General features: G+C 50.1%; 1 protein-coding gene across 2 annotated transcripts in view; it reads right to left on the bottom strand.

Moving 5' to 3' along the window:
- CHST11 (carbohydrate sulfotransferase 11) overlaps positions 1-17,073 on the bottom strand; it is a 258,337-nt gene extending 241,264 nt beyond the window's left edge. The window contains exon 1 of one of the 2 annotated variants that reach the window (XM_059186719.1): positions 16,418-17,073. In XM_059186719.1, the coding sequence (XP_059042702.1) occupies positions 16,418-16,535 (118 nt within the window). In that variant the 5' untranslated portion in view covers positions 16,536-17,073. The remainder of the gene's footprint in view (positions 1-16,417) is intronic. The other variant, XM_059186720.1, reaches the window with a different exon arrangement.
- Between the last annotated feature and the right edge of the window lie 4,738 nt (positions 17,074-21,811).

The following is a 21,811-nucleotide window of genomic DNA, read 5'->3' as shown; positions in this document are numbered from 1 at the left end:
TCTCACAGTTCTAGAAGTCCGAGAACAGGGTGCCGGTATGCTCAGGGAAACACCCTCTTCCTGGTTCACAGCTGGTACCTTCTCTCTGAGTCCTCAGAGCTGGAAGGACCAAGAGATCTCTCTGGAACCTCTTTCATGAGGGCACTAATTGCATTCCTGAGGGCTCCACCATCATGACCTAAGCACCTCCCAAGTTCCCAACACTTTTATTTTTTTTTAAGATTGTATTTATTTATTTGACAGAGACACAGCAAGAGAGGGAACATAGGTCAGGGGAGTGAGAGAGGGGGAAGCAGGCTCCCTGCTGAGCAAGGAGCCAGATGTGGGGGTCGATCCCGGCACCCTGGGATCATGACCTGAGCTGAAGGCAGATGCTTAACGACTGAGCCAACCATGTGCCCCTAACTCTTTCTTTTTTTTTTTTTTTAAAGAGTTTATTTATTTTAAGAGAGAGAAAGAAAGAGCAAGAACTCAAGAGTGGGGAGGGATAGAGGGAGAGGCAGAGAATCTCAAGCAGACTCCACACTGACAGTAGAGCTTGATATGGGGCTCGAACTCATAACCCTGGGATCATAACCTGAGCGGAAACCCAGAGTCAGATGCTTAACTGACGGAGCCACCCAGGCGCCCCCAAAGTTCCCAACTCAATACCATCACCTCTGGGCATTAGGATTTCAATATATGAACCGGGCAGGGAGAGGGAGAGTCACATTTAGACAATAGTGCTACGTTACCTTAGTTCAAAACGTGTGCGCATCCCACCCAAAACAAGGATGCCGACAGAACCTCCCTCACCAGCGCCTCCATCACCAAGCGGTTGAGAAGTCTAAATGGTCTGACACAAGTGAAACCGGGCACAAAGTAAGGAAGCAGCTCAGATGAACCTTTTAATTGAATTTCAACCCCGAAGATGACGCAGTGGCTTCTCAGACACATTCTGACATTGGGCAGGTGGATTCCAGACCAGTACTTGCCTCCTGATGACTTTCCCTTTCCCTGAAAGTCTGCTGGCAAAGTACTTGGGGACAATGAAGGAAGTTCCATTCTCTTCCCAGCTTCCCGGGGAAACTTCACCCTGCCCTTCTCGGCTCACTGACTCAGATGTGCAAGCACGTATACAACAAAAATCTATTTCATCGCACATCTGCCACAAAGCAGGCTCCAGGGACACAGTCCGGGCTCTCCTGAAGCCTGTCACCTAGTGTGGACCGAAAACGAAGGGAAGGCATCCACGCTGAGTTTGAAGGAGGCTCTGCTGGGAATCTGGCCGACAGCTACAGCATACTGGCTGCAATCAGTAAGACCGACCACTTCATACGCGGCTGGTTGGAGCCTAATTGGACACAACCGCCTAGGAAACAATTTGGCTACACTTACCCAGAACCTTCACAAATTTATGACCTGTGCGTTCCCGTTCTGAGCGTTTCTTTCAAAGAAACGTTAAGAAACTCAGATAAAGATTTATGTACAAAGAGGTGTATGATGGCAGTTTTTAAAAAGGGAAAATCTTTCTCGAAAACGTTCAACAAGAGAGAATGACTAAATTCTATCCATATGATGGCATATCCATATGATGGAATATTATGACATCCATGATGAAATATTATGGTGTTTTCAAAGAAAATTGGATGCCATAAGCAAATACCCATGATTCAGTACTAAATGGCAAAAGCAGATACCCTGTACTATATGCACAAGGCCTTCATCTTTGCAAATGTATATATGTGCACAGAAAAACAAACTGGAAATGAAAAGAGATCCTTCCTGGTTTGTGGGTATCAGGGATGACTTTTTTGGAAGTGGATCCGTTTTTTTCAGAATTCTCTACAATATACCTGAATTAAATTGACAGTTGGAATTATAGATATTGTATATATCATATATATACATTATATTATATATTACATACATGATATATACATTATATCATATGTTATACATATTCATGTTGTATACATTATACATATATATTTTATATACATTATATTAAACATTATACATATATTATATTACATATTATATATGTATGCATGTGTGTTTGTGTGTGTATACATATATATATAGAGACAAAACACTGCTTTACTCTGACATTGCACAGCAGGGGTGGGAGCAGGGGGGATGCCCATGGTAGAAGAGAGCCAGTAGTATTGCAAACCTGACACTTGATAAAACTGTATGCCAACAACGTCAGCTCCATTAAGACAGGGATCACTGTCTATGATTGTCCCCTATCGCTTCCCTAGCACTTGAGATGGTCCTGGCACGTACAGCAGACATTCAATAAATGCTTGTTGAATAACTGAATGAATGCCTAAAGTCCAGCTCCAATGTTCCTCTTCTGGGAAGCTTCCTAACCTTCCCTAAACTAATTACTCCTTTTTTTCTAGCCACCTGCAACCATTATGACAAAGCCCCACCACAGCTAACAATTATGGGTCTGCCACCACTTGCTAAATTACAAGCTATCTGAATGCAAGAACTAAGTCTTACTTAGATTTGTCTCTTAGCTAAATGGTCAAAAAATGTTTTGAGTGATGGATGGAGGGGTAGCTAGATGTCTGTCCATTGACACCGTATGAAGTTACTCATTTTAAGGGCACCTGGGTGGCTCAGACGGTTAAGCGTCTACCTTCAGGTCAGGGCATGATCCCAGGGTCCTGGGATCGAGCCCTGCATCAGGCTCCCTGCTCAGCGGAGAGTCTGCTTGTCCCTCCCCCTCTGCCCCCGCCCCCACTCACACACTCTCTCTATCGCTCTCACTCTGCTCTCTCTCAAATAAATAAGAATCTTTAAAGGAAAAAAAAAAAAAAGTCAATCATTTTAATGATGATTTAACCCTAACTGTTAATGTGCATCAATTTTACAACCCACTAATAGGACAAGATCTGAACTGGAAAAATCGTCTAAGCAGTAAACTGCAGTCTTTGTTGGTTTTAGCCTTGAAACTTTCTTCCAACAAAATTTTACTCAGAACCCCAGAATCTAAAAGGGAAAGGCAAGCAGCTGTTCTGCCAGAACCCTCCTTGGTCTTAAGTCACCTGGGGCCTGGAGGAATAGTTTGAAAACTGCCAGTGTCCACATGTATTCATTTGTCAGTAACACAGGAAAGGGTCCCCAGAAAGGGGAAGAAAAACCAGAGCTAGAACCCCAGGGTCCTGACCCATACCCAGGGCCCTTTCTACTTCCGTGCACGGCCTCCTCCAGCCAAGGTCATCCATGTTTTACGACAGATCAAACACTCGGCAATGACTGCAGAGGCTTACGGGCTGAGACAGGGCACTCTGGGGCCACTCCTCATTTATTTCCCACAAAAATTAAAAAAGAACATCACTATGACCTCCAATGACAACATCCTTTACCTAGCTTGAATCCCATTTGCAGGAAGGCACCAACCATCAGACCTGTGTTTATTTTTAAAATTTCTATGCATTTTTTACAGACACAGGAAACAAAGTCTGCATCACAGAAAGAACTCTCTCCTGAGTCCCGTAGGTAAGAGCCCTGAGCCATTCCACTCAATTAAATAGATTATCCTAAAATGAGCAAGGCCACTGCTACTAGTTCATATCTTTAAGCACAGAATTGTCGGAATTGTCTTTCATCCGAGGGCTCACACCTTCCCAACAAAAGCTGTTTTATTGCAAGTGACTAAAAGATTGCCTTTTCAGTTTCTGAATCCAAGCCTGCTTTCATTTCTGAGCAGCAGAATTACACAGAAAGCCCTCCATACATAAAACCTGGACTCATTAAAGGATTTCACTATCTAATTCTTCCGGTTCCAAAATAATCTCCATTCTCGTACTTCTGCCCAGACTGCCAACAATAAACCCTGCCTTCATCAGACCTTCCCACCCTTGATCCGTAAATCTGCACGAGTTTGCAGCGTAAACCAAGCCCCTGCCATTCGCGTGGCCCCACGCCCCTTAAACAATGCTGCACATCGACGCCACTATCTCACTTTCTTAAAAAATGAAGGGTTTTGGAAAGTTCTGAGCGTTGTTTTAATAGGGAAAAGGAGATTGAGGAGGGTTATAAAAAGGGACTCGAACCCCTATGTGGGAACCAGCTCTAGGATATTTATCAATCGGTGTCAAGTACTACAGTGTAGCAGAGAAAATGAAGGGAACCCTCAGCTTTGTACCAAGCACAATGCCCCCCACAAGTGATTCTGAAAGCCAGGGATGCCTTTTTATGCTGCGTGTGAGCTCTATAATTAACCCGTCCTCTCTCCCACAGCCCAGGAGTGGAGTGGTAAAAAGAGGGGGCCTTTTGATATGAAGATTACATAGGGCAGCATCTCTCAGGGGGACAATGAGAGCAGACCCCACACACAGCCCACAGGGCAAGTCTCCTGGGGGGGGGGGGGGGGGGCGGGCAGAGCCTGACCTTTGGGCCTTGGTTCCCAGGAGGAAGCCGCTGACTCGGTTCAGTCTACCGTCTACACTGCCCCTCTCCAGGACAGCCCACAGCTGCCGCTGGACCCCAGAGAGACCCAGAAGCTCGCACTGGAGGGAGAAATCCTCCCTGTGACTATTGACACACTTTTCCTTTCTCCTGCCGCTTACTTCTTCCCGAGCCTCTGAGGGTGAACCCAGGGCACCATCAGCAACTGAGACACTGAAACTTAACCTCCGTGGCCTATCATTTTGGCACGAGCAAAGCAAACAGTGGCGTTTTAAATCCCATCACAGGGTGCTTTTAAGCTATTTCTTACCTTGCACTTTAGCCATGCATGAATAATCTTCCTACCTCCCATTAAACGATAATAACAGAAACTACTGCAAGCTGGCCCAAGTTCATTTGAGAGAGTGAACTGAAAACTTCTGCCCTTCAAATGAAACAAGAGAGTTTAATTAAATGGAGCTTAAATTTCATCATCTGAAACACGGGAGACCCTCAACCTTCTATGGCTTCCAGGTCCCAAGAATAAAATTCAAATTTGAGAGCATTCAGGGGCCTCCAGGTCCACTGTTGACTGTCCCCTCCCTGCTCCCAGGGCCTCCTGTGTTCCCAGACATGACTCTCCTTCCCACCTTACCCCTGCTCTGGCAGATACCCTCCCCTGGAATGTCCTACCTCCCCTTCTCCCATATTCCCTAGCAATTTTCCACTCATCCTTCTGGGCCCAACAAACACCACCTCTCCCAAGAAGTCCTCCTCAACACCCTCCCTCTAAATCAACGATCCCAGATCAGCTCTGTCCTTAGCAGTTCGTCTCTCTTGGTAACCCCAACCACGTTTGGCCCCATGTGTCCTCTGTCCATCCCAACAGAATGAATGTTCCTTGAGCCAGTCTTTGAACGCACTCATTTGTGTTAGGATCATTTTAAACCAAATGTAAGCAATTCCCTGAACCCCCTCTGAGTTTCCACTGCTTCATCTGGGGAACAGAGTTGATAACTGTTTCTCTATGTTACAGAGTTTGTTAGGGTCTCCTTAGGAGGGTCAAGCTTCAGATGGCAAGACTCGGAAGATATTTCAGAGGCTGGAAATGACTTGAGCAACACGTACAACTCCACAGCTAATATCTCCTATTTAACACCTCTAGTCCCAGCCGGTCAACAGTCTTCCCAGAGGGTACACCTAAACCCAGGAAATAAAACATGCCTTAAATAAAGGGGAAAGGGACAAACAAAATAAACAAGAAGCAAACAAAAAGCCCTAATCCATAACAAGTTCTCCAGCACCTCAGAGACACCATCCAATATGGTAGCCACTAAGGTGTGGCTACCGCGCACGTCAAGCGTGGCTGGTCTGAATCAAGAGGTGTCGTAAACATAACATAGACACTGGATTCCCAAAGGCTTCGGGCAGAAATGTGAAATCTCAATAGTTTGTAGTATCTTCTGCCTGTTAAGTAGATTTTTAGATATTACTATCACCAATGGTTTATTTTTTGTTTCTTTACTTTTTTTCAGTGTAGTTACTGGATAATTTGAAGTGATGCATGCAGCTGACCGTCCATTCTGGCTGGACTCCCCTAGGACAGTCCTGTTGCAGGCACCGCCCTACCCTAGGTGAAGGAGCAAATCCGCTCCCGGGACATCCGGGCTCCTCTTGTGGGTACAGCACCTAACAGCCACACCTTCTAACAGTCACACCTTCAGAAGTTGTTTGTGTTGGGGCTGGGTCTACGGCGAGCCATGGTGCTAACTGAGTAATTCTTTACTCTCTTCTGTGGCAGCTCGGTCACTGCCAAATCAAACCAAAACTCCAATGGGCAATGACGACGGCGGACAATTCCACACTCAGCACCCTAGGAAGCGGGATTTTCTTCTTGGTTTCCCATCAACGTCAACATGTTCATTCTTTCAATGCATATTTACCGAGTGATTATTGCTTTGGTCTCCATGTGTGTCTCCTCCTTCCCCCCCATCACTGCCCACAATATTCATACGTTGGAAGCATATGCCCAAGGTGATGATATTAGGAGGGGAGGCCCTTGGAGGGGGTTGGGTCATGAGGGTGGGGCCCCAGGGAGCTTCCTCACCCCTTCCGCCATGGGGGCTACAACAGAAGTCTGTGCCCCGGAAGCGGTCAAGTCTGTGCCCCGGAAGTGGTCCCTCACCTAATCCTGCTGGCACCCTGACCTGAAACCCCCGGAACCGTGAGAAATCAGTCCCGGTGGCTGACACACCACCCAGTCTGTGGCATCTGAACAGGGATTTGGAAAACTACCAGGTACCAGGCTCTGTTCTAGATGTTGAGGAACTGTGGGAAGCAAGACAAGGCTGCTTTTAATGACCCAACACACCAGCGTGTGCGCTTTCCAAGTACCACAGGCTGCAGAGGAGGGACGCCCATCCCCTTACTCTGACCACGTAAGGCTGGCTGAAGAGCTGACACGGAGGAAACACAGGAGCTGGACTCTGACCTCAGGACACAGCGACGCTGAAGTGAGAAGAGTCATCTGAAGGCAGATGACAGCACCGGCCCCCAGAGGGGATGAGCTCACCCAGGGGAAGAGTGTAGGGTAAGAGGAGAAGAGGCTATCAGTGAGTGTCCCGCTCGCAGTCCACAGCTGGGCTTGGGGCCCTTCTAAAAAAATTACCTCCTGACCTAATTAGCTGAAAGCAAGAGCATGTACAGGGGGCATAACGGTGACATCAGAGAGCACAGTCTCTGGTGTCAGTCAGACCCAGGCAGGGGTCCTGTTCCAACTCTCTGGTTCTTTGACCTTAGACAAGCTCCTTCGCTTCTAAGCCTCAGTCTCCTCACCTGTACAGTGGGACAGGCAAATGTTCGCCTCACAAGATCGTGCAGGTTACATGTGTTCGTCCAAATACAGCAGTTGTCACACCACCTGATACCCAGTAGTTCCATAGTAAGTGAGCTTGGTTGTATTGGGGGGGGGGGGGTGCTTCCCAGCTATTGTTATTCTTTGTTGGTGAGGAAGCAATGGTTTGGGGCGGGGGGCGGGGGGTAGGCTGTCCAGTGCATGTAGGATGTTTAATAGCATCTCTGGCTTCTCCCCACTGGGTACTAGTAGGACACCCCCTCCCCAGGTGTGACAACCAAATTTTCTCTAGACATCGCCAAAGGTCCCTGGCAATGGGGAGAGAAGGGAGCAAAAGGGTCCCCAGTTGAGAACCACTGGCCTCCATCAGGTGAGGCGGAAAGTTCACCTAGAGGAGGATCCAGTGCCTAAAAAGATAAGCTTTTTTAAGTGTAAAGTATAAAGAACGCTGAGCACTGATGGACTCCCGCCTTGGCTATCAAGCCCGCAGACTGTCTCCAGGAAAGCAAGCGGTAGGCCAGCAAACGGCACCAAATACACTTTGGCCTCGCCTAAATCAGGATTGCAGGCTTCTAACTGAATTCCAGCACCTGCTCTGGGGACCATGGCCGAAATGGGCCTCCACTCTGGCTGTGAGTGCCATCCACAGAGGCGGCTCCCCCAGGCTCCAAGGTGAGGGGGACTGGCTCCTGGACAGGAGGAAGCCATTCGGGGCTCCTCTGCACACAGCAGGTTCAAGTGTGGTGAGAAAGCCCAGTGAGTTCCGTCCTGTGCAATGAGCCACGTCAGCCACCCAGCCACTGCTCGCTGAAGGGCTGCCACGGGGCAAGGTTACTTCTCTGAAGTGACTTTCATCCTCCTGGGTTCAGCTTCAGAAATGACATCGAGGGGTACCTGGGTGGTTCAAGGTTGATGAAGCAACTGCCTTTGACTCGGGTCATGATCCCAGGGTCCTGGGATTAAGCTCCCTGCTCATCAGGGAGTCTGCTTCTCCCTCTCCCTCTGCCTCTCCCCGGACTCGAGCTCCCTACCTCTCTCTCTCTCAAATAAACAATAAAATCTATAAAATAAAATAATAAAATAAAATAAAATGCGTCACTGAGGCAGAGCTCAGTTCTGGGCAGGGGGAGGGTATTGGGGGAGGGGAATGCCAGCGTGGCCGACAGAAGGCTAGTACAGAGAGAAAGAAGATACTCAGAACCGTCTGGACACAGGACCCTCCCAGTGAACGTGACAAGGCACACACATGAAATAGATAAACCCTGTCATAAACACAAAGATTACGATCTCGTCATAAACACAAAGATTACGATCTCAGGATGAGAAACCACAGTGCCTTTGCTCTGTGTGCGCTCTGTCTGCATCCATGTTCAAGGCACCTTTCCTTCTCCTTTCTCACTTAATCCTCCCCGCCAGCACCACGTCGGAGAGGGAAGACTGCTACCTTCGCCTGGCAAAGAAGGGACCGGAATCTCTGAGCCTCAGACCTTCACGCAGCCATTCAATCCATTGTTAAGTTGCTACGATCTCCGGGCACCTGCCCAAGTGGTGGGGTGTGGTTGGGGCTCTGCCAGATACTGTTTGAGCCCGGAGAGTCTCGAGCCAGTGCTCAAGGAGAAGCACTATTGGCACTTGGGCAAGATGCCTCTGACGGGCAGAAAGATCCGATCCCCCGCAGGATGTCTAGCATCCTTGGCCCAGCCAATGAGATTGACGTCATCAATCCTTAGATACAATCAAGAGCATCCCCTACACATTTCCAAACACAGGGAGGGGGGTAGCCCCCAGCTGATAGCCACTACCCGATGGCCTGGGCAACGGATCTTAAGTCAGACAGCTGTGGTTCCCCGATCCTTTCCATCTGACCTGAGACAAGTGATATTCTCTCTGCCTCCATGTCCCCACCTTATAAAATGGTGATAATCACCATGTGTACCTGCTAAGAGTCCTTTGAGAAGTAACATATTAAACACCTGGCCGATGTTGACCTTCAGAAATAATACCTAATAAACATCTGCATTATTTCCCCAGCTCATCTCCTCCTGTGTGTCCTTGTCTGCTTGTATCTTTAAAGCCTCCTTCTCAGGGAGGCTGCAGACGGCAGTCCCCCGGCCACTTCCATTCTACTTCCTTTTCCTTGCTTTAATGTTCCTCTGTAGCCCTTCATCATCAAACATTTAAGATTTTATTTATTTAACTGGGAGACAGAGAGAGCACAGAGGGAAAGGGAGAAGCAGACTCCTTGGTGAGCAGGGAGCCTGATGCGGCACTCAATCCCAGGACTCTGGGATCACGACCTGAGCCAAAGGCAGACGCTTAACTGACTGAGCCTCCCAGGCACCCCAAACACGCTCTATGTTTTACACATGCGTTTTTTATTGTGCCTCCCCCAGGAGAATATACCATGAGGTCACAGACTTCTGTCTATTTGGGTCCCTGCAGTATCTCTAGCACCCAGAACAGAGCCTAACTCTTAAAAAGCATTCAGCAAAAATATCGTGAGTGATGTCAAATGGATACAGTAGACAGCCAAGGTCTGAAAGCTGGTCTCTGGACTACAAATTCTGTGTTCCTTTCTCTATAGAGAATGACCACGGATCACATCCTGAACATTTTGTTGAAGAATTTCCCAACACTAGCTCTGTTAAATGTTTTGCAAATCTCTCTTACAGAGTGGTAGTCTAGTTTGGGGGTGGCGGAGTGAGGAGAAATGGGATATCCACGGTGACCACTTTACAAAGTGCATGACCAGCTGCCCAAAGGTAAACACGAAACCACAAGTAAGAAGCATCCACGTTTCCCACGCAGCCTGCCCCAGGACCCCCAGAGCAGGCCGGACCCCCAGAGGACCCACTCAGACCCTCCAGGGCCTCCTATCCCAAATCCCTCTCCACCCCATACTCTTTGGCTGCCCTCTCCCTCTGCCTTCTGCTTTGAACAATTTGCTGCTTGCCCTGCTCAGTCCCGCCTCAAGGACAGGCCTTGGGCTGCTCTATGCCTGGAACATTCTTTCTGGGCTGGACACATGGATGGTTCCTTCCCTTCCTTGAGGTCTCTGCTCTCCAAGGTCATCTTAACAATGACAGTCCCTAATTACCTCTAAATTAAATTGCAACCCCTACCTCCCATCCATCTCCCCCTGCTTTGCTTCTGTGTCTGTCACACCATCTGACAAGCCATATATTTCACTGCTGCACTTACATGAAGTCTGGCTATCCGACTAGAACGTAAGTCCCCAGGGGACAAAAATCAGTGTTGCATCCCCAAGCGCCTAGGACAATCCCTAGTGCCTAGCACAGGGTAGAAGAGAAAGACAGAGACAGAGCTCCTAAATTTCTATGGATCATATTCGGTCTAAGATGTGTCAAATTACAGTTTCCAGGACTTTTTAACTGACAGATTCAAGTATTGTTGACCTCCTAGCAAGCTGTGCCTTCCTCTTCACTTGTCATAAAGATGGGATCTCAAAACTCGAGAGAAAGGAAACTGAAAAGGGGAGGGGGGGGTGACTAAAGCAGAACAACTTCTGGTTTTTCTAAGAATAGGAACTCACACGCCTGCTGGCAGTGACCTTCCTGAGGTCGATTTCACCTACCCTCCCCAGATTAAGAAGAGGTCGTCCAGTTGGTGGGTTGAAGAGGTGGAAAGGGCGGAGCCTGTACTTTTAAGTTTTTGATTTCCTGTTTTCTTGTGGCTGTGCCAGTGGAGCTGGTCAGAAGCAAAATGACTTTCCAGCCAGATCAATATAAACAGCAGCCACCTCTGCTGCAGGCAGAGCCCCTCGGCCCGGGCCTCACAGAAATCTCCAGTCGCCCTTCCCCGGCTGCCTGACCACCACTTTATTTCCTAAAGCAGCGACTCACTCACCAGCTCCTTCCAAGCCTCGGCTAGAACTGTGGGAGGAAATTACCTAAGTGCACTAGTCTCCTCTTAACGCAGCTCAGAAAATGCCCCCGAGAAGTGCAAACATTTCAGCTGCCAAAGGGAGAGCCCATCCTGGACAAATCCTGGCCTTCAGTGATTTCATGCTGCGGTTGGGATCCATAACGGTCCCATATTCGAGACCCCCTGATGCCTCTCCAAAGGAAGTTTCAGATAACTAACCTAAGAACAGCCCCTACAAATTCCTCTGACTCCAAACTCATTTCACGTCTAAGCAAAAAGATTCTTTAGTTGAAGATTAAATGTGTGCAGGGGTGCCTGGGCGACTCCTGCCCTCTGGTCTTGATCTCAGGGTTATGAGTTCAAGCTCTGCACGGGGCGTGGAGCCTACTTTTAAAAAATAAATAAGTTTAAATTAAATTTAAAAATAAAATTAAACGTGCAGCAAAAAAAAAAAAAAAAAAAGGAAAAAAAATTGGATTGACATCCTACAGAGCAGAGGAGGGGAGGTGACAGCAGAGATACATGTACGTCTATAAATTAAAAAGGTCGTGATTAAATTTTGTCTTTATTTTTTTTAAAGGTTTTTGGGGTTTTTTTTTTTTTTTATTAGTTAATTATTTATTTATTTGTCAGAGAGAGAGCACAAGCGCACAAGCAGGCAGAGGCAGAGAGAGAAGCAGGCTCCCCCCGCAAGCAAGGAGCCCAATGCGAGACTCGATCCCAGGATCTGGGATCATGACCTGAGCCGAAGGCAGTGGCTTAACCAACTGAGCCACCCAGGCGTCCCTAAATTTTGTCTCTAAACTTAATAACTAGTCACCATAATAATGAATTTGTCTAACATACATCAAAACAGGTACAAATGTCACACTATGGTCTCACTCTTTTTTAAATCTATATATTCAATAACATAGAATAAAACACCTGTTGCCTCTGGGTGCTGAAATAATAAATGATAACTTCTCATCTACACTTCCTACATTTTCAAAACAGAGCACCTATTATGTTTATAATTAGACTAAAATTATAACACAAAGGCACCGTGCATTCAATCTAATCAAGTAAAACTACAAAGGGGTAACCCAAGAAGTCTTTAAATGAAGGGTATAATCTTTCAATACATCCAACCAGGGCAAAGAAATCCCAGGCAACAGTGAAAGTAAACATTCGGCCAAAGGAAAAAAAGAGGCCGAGAAAGGAAAAGGCTTTCTCCTCTGCAGGCTTCTCTTTGAACAGGAGCTTTCAAACAAAACCACAATCCTACAGAGTGACACAAAAGGAAGGTTCAGAGGGGCTGTCTTCACACAACGCAGCACCCCCGGGGCCTCTCAGCTTCCGCCTTGCACAACAGGGCGCCATCAAAGACTCAGCTGTCCCAGGCAGGTATGTGAGACTCGGTACTGTCCCGGAGGCACTTCTAGATGATGCTTTCACTGATGGACTAAAAGTGTACAGAAACCACTAGCCTGTGCTTCCCTTCTCACCATCTTCAGGAGCAGTGCACACCCACAAAAGATGTTCGTCCTGTGGATGGGTTTCTTCAAGTCAGTAACTAAACAAGGCCAAGCTTCCCTGGTACCTAGGGTACCCAGGATGCAGAGCAGTGCCCTCTGCTGCATCAAACCTCAGGGCAGCAAATCTAGCCCTTGGGGAATGTTTTGGTCTGGTGCATATTGACTTAAACCAAATCCCTGTCTTGGCGGGGGAGGGGACACGCCGGTCTCAGAAACAGGAAAGCAAGGAAGGGTCCCCACCAGACAGACCCAGACTCACTGACACAGCATTCTTGGCAAGGCTTGCCACCCTTCCTGAAAACGGGACAAGCGAGTCTTCTAGGGTTGAGCTACTTCACGCTTTCATCCAACAAATATTTTATTGAGCATCTACTATGTGTCAGGCACTGTGCAAAACACAGGAATTAGAATGGGACCAGGCTCCCCACGATCAGGTTTTCGGCCCCATTCGAATTCCTGTGTTTTGCACAGTGCCTGACAAGGCACACTTCTGCTAAATGCTCCAAACAAATGAAAGATCAGCTTCTCGAGTTTAGAAATTGCTCCAGTTTATGAATTAGAAAAGTACAAAAGACAGTGGGCCTCAGATTAGAATCAGAGGGAGAGACAGACAGTCCTCCCCATCACCAGCCATCTCCTTTCTTCTTTCTGTCCCTCCTCTCACACTCCAGGTGTTTTCTAGCCACCAATAAAGCCAGGAATCCATTTCTTTTGGAGTACTATTTTTCTATTTCAGATACAGGTATGTGGAACTCCTGCCAGAGGGCTCCAAATTTTTAGCAACACAATCTGTGCCATGCTGCGGTCCCTTCTGCCTCTCCCTGGGTGATTTGGAAAGACTGACACTGCAGAGACTGGCCAAAGGATCATCCCACCATCACCCTAAATCAAAGGGGCAAAGATCAGCTCACTTTTAAAGAAATTCAAAGCAGTAGAAATGATGGGTGTCAGCTGTCATCAGTAATGTTTAATGTCGATAAAGTTGAATAAAATGGGGGGAAAAGGGGGCGCCTGGGTGGCTCAGTGGGTTAAAGCCTCTGCCTTCAGGGAGGCTGCTCAGCGGGGAGCCTGCTTCCTCCTTTCTCTCTGCCTACTTGTGATCTCTGTCTGTCAAATAAATAAATCAAATCTTTTTTTTTTTTAAATGGGGGGAAAAAAGAAAGGAAAATGTGTAATAGTGATTTCAAAACACATTTTTATGTCCCGTGTCTTAATAAAGCATTGGCATGAAGTTTTCATGGAACCATAGGTAATTCAAAATAAGGAAGACCTTCCGATTGAACCATCTTCAGGTCTGATGAACAGAAGGTACTGAACGCAGTACTTGCTAAGGACCGGGTGGGAAAAGTCCCAAGAGCATGCTCATAGAGATATGACTAATAAACAAGTGCTATTTCTTGGGAGGGAATGAGGTCAGGAAGGGAAGCAAAGGCGGAGAACACAGGGTCCACGACAGACGATCCTTATCAGGGCAACCTTAGAAAAAGTTCTGTCCCTGATTTCCAAAGGCTAGACCGAAAAGACCAGCGTCACTTTCAAGCCGACACTGTAAACCAGGGATGGAAATTTTAGCGAAGTGCCAATGACAAGCTGAAAGTTTCTTCCTGGTGTCTCTGGTTAGAAAGTTATTTCCTAATTCTCAGACAAGAAAAGCAAAGCCCAGGCTGCCGGAAAAGCACGGATGACAGTGGTATTATTAGTCTTTTCCTGGACCACTAACAGGTACAGAGAGGCTCAAGTGCATTCCTGATAGAGTCGAAGATCTATCCTTGTTTCAGGCATTTCTGCAGAGAACTACCTGGCATGCTCCATCTAGGCAAATTTTAAGTGACCTAAACACATGTCTAGAGTCTAGACCAAATCATTCGGCCCTTTGTTTAAACTGGTTGAGCCCCAGTGTGCTTGCACACCACGGAGTCCCCCAGTCTCTGGGGCGGAGTCTGGCCTGGCTTCCAGGATGCCTCTGTCTGTCTGGCCCTGCCCGCTGCAACCACCCCAGGCTGCCCAGAACATAAGCGAGGTCCATTTTTAAATTCCCTTAGAAGTTTCCCAACCACCGGTTTGGGTGAGGAGACAAACACGGCTGCAGTTTGCTGACATGGAACTAGAAATACCCAACGGCAAACAAAAGCCATCTTTTACAAGGCTGGCTCGGATGTCCTGAGGTTACGTGTGGTAGTGTCAGACCATATCCTTGGCCCTGTGGCCGCCCTAACAACTGCTGGGGGGGGGGGGGGAGCAGGGCGCAGGGGCCGCGCCGGCCCGCGCTGTCAAGGAAGCTCACACCGGCAGCCCCGCCTGATTGATGGAAAGAACAGCTTCATTCCTCTGCCACCCACCCAAAAGCAGGCTAGAAGAATTCGGGGCTGCGTCTGCTCCAAGTGTTAGATACACACTGAAAGGAAACCCCGGGGGAGGGGGGGGGGTCAAAAAGAAACACACCAACCCCATTTCCCTGGAAGGAAATGTGTTTCCAGCTCCCTCCTTGCAATTATAAAAGCAAATTATTGCTGTGGTTATACTGAGAAAGGCAACTCGGAGGCGTAGAAAAAATGGATTTCGGAGCCAATGTGGCCCAGCGGGGGCCTGCCGGGGGGTGAGGTGGCACGGGCATACCACGGCTCCCCGGGGAGATCCGCGCCGCCCCAAAGACTCCTTAGGCGCCCCGAAGCCTTACCTGTTGGGCTTGGCGGCCGAGCTGCGAACCCCGGCCGCTGCGCTCAAAGGCGCCCCTCCCTCCTCGGGTCCCAAACTTTCCAGAGCGCCCCTAGGAAGGGGCGAGCCTCGATCCTCCCCCAATCCACATTTCAGATGAGGAACTTGTCTAAGCTCCCGAGGGCTGGTGAGGGGGGAGGTTAGGAGAGGGAAGGGGGCTCACTGCCACAGGCCCGGGGGCCCTCCAGGGAACTTCGGATGCTCGGAACCCAGGAATGGAGGAAGCAACCTGACGGTCAGCCCAGGGCCCGGCCAAAGTTTCCTCCAAAACTGCTGCGGCCAAGGCGTGACCCAGAGGCCGTAACCAGCACGGAGTCGGGAGAGTCGCTGGGGTGGGGGCGCAGGGTGAAGCAGGCCCCAAGGCACCAGCCGCAAGGTCAATGCGGAGCCAGACCCCGGGAACAAACAGCGGGTGCCCGCCCCCTTCCCCAGCCTGGTGGAGGGGCAGCGCCGGGCACTGGGTTTTACCGAATCCAACCTCTCCCCACACCTCCGCGCGGCGCCGAGCCCGGGACACGTGGGAGCCTAAGCCTTGGGCTCCCCAGCTCGCGGCGGGGGCTGGCGAGCTCGCCGGGGCGCACAGCCTTCGCCCCCGGGCCCCCCACCCAGGAACAGGCAGCGCGCCCAGGCGCAGGGCGCAGGCTCCCGGCGCCCTTTCATCCTCAGCTCACGGCATCAACCGGGAGTTGCGTTCTCTTCATACCTGCCCCCCACCACCAGGAGCTGCCCACAACCTCTCTACCTTGCTTTGCTACCTCGCAGACAGACAGACAAGAAACACAAAGAGAAAAGGGAGAGAGGGGAGAAAAAAAAACTACCGCCCCTCCTGCTCCCATCCTCCAGGCTGGAGCCGAGAGAGAGGAGGAAGGTGAGCACGTCTTCCCTCCTCCTCTCCATCCCGACTCGGCGACCCTGGCAGACCGGGCAGCAAGGAGCCCCGAGGCGGCTGAGAGGGAAGAGGTAAGGTTGAAGAGGCAGAAACCCGGCGCCAGTGAGCGAGCGAGAGCGCGAGAGCGGAAAAAATATATATATATATTCAACAAAACCACGCTAACGCGCCCCCTACCTGGGTGCAACATACTTTGGAAATAGAAGATGACCAGGATAAAGGATCCCAAGCAAGTGGCCAGCACCATCCGGCAAATTCTGTTCATCCTCATCACTTCCAGCAGCGCCGGCTTCATGGCTTTGTCCTGGCTGCGGGGACCGGGGTGTCCGGGAGGCGCGCCCGGGGCGCAGGAGCCGGGACCCTGCAGCGCGGAGCGGAGCCCAGGAGGCGCAGGGCAGGGCTGGGCAGGGCTCGGGGTGGGGGAACGATCGGGAGGGCTTCGCGGCCGCTCGCGGAGCCCGCAGCCCCGGGCAGGGGTATGGAAGGCGGCGGAGTTGCTCTGGAAGTGCCGAGATGCGTGGACCCGCCGGCTGCGCGCTCCTGCTCCTCCTGCTGCTCCTCTCCGCCTCCCCGCCGCCGCCTCCGCTCCCGCCGGCGGCCGCCGCGCTGCCTCCTCGCGGGCCGGGCGGCGAGGGCGCGAGCGCTGATGGTGCCGCCGCCGCTGCACTGGCCGCTGTGGCTGTCGGCTGGACCCCCTCCCTCCTCTCCAAAGCCTACTTCATTGCGCTCCAATGATCTATATAGTCCGGGCTGGGTTTTACCAAATGCAACTCGCAGCCCCCGGCGAGGGGAGGGCGCCCGCGGAGAGCCGGGAGGAGGGAGGGACCCGAGCGCCGGGGCGGAGCGTCGCGCTCCCCCCGCCCCTGCCCGGGAATTGGTCGCGTCCAGCTGTTTCCCGGGGAGTGCGGAGCCGCGCTCCCGCAGGGTCCCAAAAGCCCTCAGTCCCCGGCCGCGCTCGGCCGCCGTCTGGAGGCTGTGTCAGCGTTTCCATGACAAAACCCGGAGGAAAAAAAATGCGAATAAAATCGCCTCGGTGCTGCCACCCACTCCCGCCGGCGTTTGTGGAGGGAAGTGGCAGCGAGTGCGTTGGGCACCGAGAGCGGAAAGGGGTCTGGTGGTCCGCGATTATCTCAGATCCCTGCGCGGGGGGGGGGGGGGGGGGTCGGGAAGTTGCTCCCAGCCCCCAGGGAGTGAGTGCCCTTCTGCCGACGCTCAAAACGGGCGGTTTCGTTTTTTCTTTCAAACCACAGCCTGGCTTGAGCGATGTTTTGGAAAGGAGTTTAAAACGGCTGACTTCGGGTCAAGGTTAGGGAAACTGCACTGGTCGGGGTCAGGCGACACCTGAGCTTTCCCCGGGGATTTACTCAGTGTCTCCACCAACAAGGCAAAAGGGGCTTGCTGGCGGATTTTGAAAACTCTGGCTTCCCCAGGGGTAGAGCTCCCTCCAAATTCTCTCAAGTACTCTGGAGTCCCAGCAGAGGGGAAGTGAGAGGTTGCCCCCACGAAGTCACTTTCCTCCGAATGCAAACAACTGATGGAAAAAACCCAGCCGGCCTTAGCGTTGGCAGGTAAATGGAAAGATGGCGTTGCTTTCTTGTATTGTGGAAAGTAATTTAAAATTTCCAATGCCATGCATTTAAATGGTTCAGCAATCAATAAAGTGGATGCAGGCAAATAGTGTGTTGGTCGCTGGCTCCCCTACCCTGTTCTGACTTTCGGAAACAGTCCACTTACCTACACGAGGACTGCAGCTGCTCAGTTCTTCTGCCCTCTGTGGTTTCTGTAAGCCAAGAGATGGGGGCTGCCATGTCTTTTTACTTTCCCTGTAAGTTTACACTGTTTACACTGTTACACTGTTTTCCCTGTAAGTTTACACTGGGCTTTTAAAACTTAAAGGATTATTTAAATTCCAACAGTATCTGCCAGGGGGAAATACGGGATTGTAAAACTAACTTTTGTGTCATATTGTCAAATTGTTACTACTATTAACTCAATTTGTAATGAACTAAGATACTATGTCTTTCAGTGCCTCTCACTTACATAATAGGCATTTGATAAATATTTATTGAATCTGAATGTAAGCGGTCTTCCCCTCTTCTCAATACAGCAGACACAACTTGCAAACAGACCCATGCATCAAAACCCACCTCTACCACCTCAGTTCCCTTCTCCCAGAGCTGTAAGGAAAGTAACAAAGTCAGCAGCCTTGTCTTTGATTACAGAAAACAATCAATTACAGCACAATATTTATGTAACTGCTATGTACTGTATTAATTTGTACTCACTTGACTCCCTTGATAAAGGCTGCCGAGCTGAACAATTCAGAACAAAGTCATTCTTCAATGATTCTCCCCAGAGGAGATTGGGGATGGGAGGTGAACCCATGGCCACACATCCCAATCAAGGCAGGGATTCTTTGCATGGAGGATGGTTAGATGAGCACTTGGAGAACTTTGCCTAGAACACCACACTCTCCTGTTAATCCCTGGTTTTACAAAGCAAGCAGAGATCACCCAACTAGGGTCTCACCAACCAGGACAGAGATCACACTGTATGTAGACAAAAATCTGGCTGTGCAGAAGGCAATCTGAGAAGTCCCAGGGCCGAGAAGTATAATCTCTGGTGGGTCATAGAGGGTTGAGTTGGCCCAAATGGTGGAGAAGGTGGTGAGCCATGCCCAACATCCATTTTTGTATTCCCACAATCAGGCAGGAATTGGCCCAAACATACAGGGAGAGGTGAACCTCTTACAGGTAAACTACCACCTCTTCCAAGAAGCCTTCCCTGATTTCTCACCTGAAGTAGCTGCTTTCCTCCTTGGTGCTCTGAGTACTAGGTCCAAACCCCTCTTGGGTCACTGCACCCACTAGGCTGGGTTTCATTCACCTCTGTCTCTTTCTTTTGCTCAGCTTCATGACTGGTATGGGGCAGGTACAGCTAAGTCAGAGATGTAGAAGTAATGCCTTCTTGGGCTACAAAGTTAAGTTAGATCACCTCCAAAGTACCATAATGGTCGTGGGATTCTGTTGTTCTATCCACATTACGGGTGAGGGGAAAGGTACCATTTCTTGTCTCCCCCAGTCACACTGTAAACTCCCCAACCACAAATGGACTCGCTGCTTTCTGTACATTTCTGTTCTAACAAAACTTTTTTGACTCATGCTACATGATCAATATTGACCAGATAGAGCACACAGTGTTGCCTGATAAGACTGAGAAGAAGGGAGAAGATTTGGCATTTTGAATTCTGAAGAGAGGATAAGGAAGGCCTATCTCTCAAATCAGGGTTTTCATTTTCCCAATGTACCAGTCAGGACAGGCCACATTTTGCTGCACTAACAAACACGCCGCAGTTTCAGTGGCTTAAGACAACCAGGGTTTACATCTCATTCCACCACATCTGTGGTGTGCCAGTAGAGGGGATGTCCATGTGGCATTTTCAAGGATGAGGCCAAAGCAGCCCCCACCTGGAACAATGCAGGTTGCCATGTCTGAGGAGAGGAAGTCTCTGGAAGACCTCACTTGAACGATTCAGTGATCCAGCCCTGAAGAAACACGTGCCACTTCTGCTCATCATTTATCGGTTGGAACTAGTCACAGTCGGCTCCACGTCACACTGATGCCAGGAAGTCGGAGCTTAAATTATTTGGAGAACAGTCTTCCGGACTGCAAGCCCCCCCCCTCCCTTGTTCTTCAGATCTTATTTTCCCTTATTTTTCTAATTCCCTTTAACGCCGAGAGAGCTCCGGCAAACCAGCACTGAACTCATCCTGGGACCTGGTTAAAGCTTGTGTCATTGTTAGGCTGGAAATATCCTCTGTCTGATTTAACAACATGCAAATAAACACCCTCTCCTGCACCCCCACTCCACCATTTCAACGCCTGGTGTGGTCCGAAAAAACACATTAAGGGGGAAGTTCTGTGTGTACGGATGATCTTGGAAAACTCACAGCCAAGGAAGAAATGGATGTGAAATCAGAAACCCAGCTCGCACGAGCTGTCAGCAGTGAGCCCGAAGATATTTACCAAGCCCTCCCGTACCTGCAGGCTGGGCTCTGACTCGTTCCCGGGGGCCATGCCTTCAATGTACAGTCTTGTTGAGACCTTGCAGGACTGGCAGCCATGCCCCTTTCTGCACTGGGTTGCAGAAGGCAGTGGGCCCAGGCCACTGGGAGACAGAGAGCTCTTTACCATCCTTGGGAAAGGGCGGCTTGTCTTCTGCCAACATCAGCGAGGGGCCCCCCGACTGGCTCCTCCGAGGACCGGCCTTGCCCATTTGCATCTCTCGGGCACCACCAGCACAAAGTACGCTCAGTTAGCCAGAGCACAGCAAATATTTGTGGAGTGGAATCAAAAACCATTGGCCCACGGCATGCGGTGATCTTAGGTGCAGATTGTCTACAGGTAGGTAAACCGCAAGTACACAAGTGGGTTACTCATGACCCAGCTGGGGAGGCAGATGCCTCTTTGCAGGCTTTTTGGAACAAGGTAGGGATGAAAGACAGGAAGGCAGAGCGGGGTAGGAGAGGGGGAAGAGACAGCGAAGGACAAAGGAGAGAGGAAGGAAAGGATGAGGGAGACAAAGGAAGAGGGAAGAAATATCCACGTCATTCTGTTCATGTTCTGATGCTACCTTTGCCCCTCTGCCCAGTTTAGGCCCCAGAGGCTCCTCTCCTTCCCTTCTGGAGGAGAGAGGGCTATTGGACTCCAAGGCTCGACCCCACCCCAAATGCCCCCTGCATGGTCTTGCCCATACCTTCCCATGCGTCTGGCCAACTGCCCAGCACCCACCCGGAAGGAAGCTCTCCGGCTCCGATCCGATGACCTCGCTGCCTCTGCCCACCCCCACACCCGGCTCAGGCATGGTGACTACGGAGCTGCCACTGTTGCAGGGCTCCCTTGGGCCGGGTCATGTTCTAGGCATTTTATGTGCTTCCCCTCCCTACCTGCTTCCAGATGGGGGCCACTGCTATCCTCATGATACAGAGGAGGAAACTGAGGCAGAGAACGGTGACCTAACATACCCAGGGTCACACAGCGGTGTTGGCAGTTTCCAGGTCACCAAGCCCGACGGCAGGCAGCAGCAGGGGCTCCTGAGTCCCCTCTCTTCTCCTTGCTTGACTGCCAGCCAGGCCGAGGGCTCGGATGGACCACATGGACCTGTGTGACCTGTGGCAGGTTGTGTCCCCGTCTGGGCCCTACAGGCGCAGCTGCCTTGATGGGCAGGATGCCAGGGAGATGCCGCGGAATGCAATGACTGCCGGGTGCCTTCACTGCTTGTCTCCCTTTCCACCCCTGCCAGCCCTTGCGCGTGCCCCCGTGACCCATCCTTCCAGGACCCCCGCCTCCTGCTGCTCTCCAATGAGGACATTAGCATCTCTTCTGCACACTTTGACATCCATGGCCTGCTAATGTATTGAAATATTCACTTGTGTTTGTTCTCCTGTATCTTTCACTGCTCCGCGACCCCTCCCTTTGGAGCAGCTTCTTGCTACCTGCCTGAGGGATTTGATGAAGACTTTCTTTTTTTTTTTTTTTTTTTTTTTTTTTTTTTTTTTTTTTTTTTTTTGA

This window comes from Mustela lutreola, chromosome 8, assembly GCF_030435805.1.
Source record: "Mustela lutreola isolate mMusLut2 chromosome 8, mMusLut2.pri, whole genome shotgun sequence".
NCBI lineage: Eukaryota > Metazoa > Chordata > Mammalia > Carnivora > Mustelidae > Mustela > Mustela lutreola.
The sequence above is the reverse complement of the archived record's forward strand: the minus strand, read 5'-3'. Positions and strand labels throughout refer to the sequence as shown.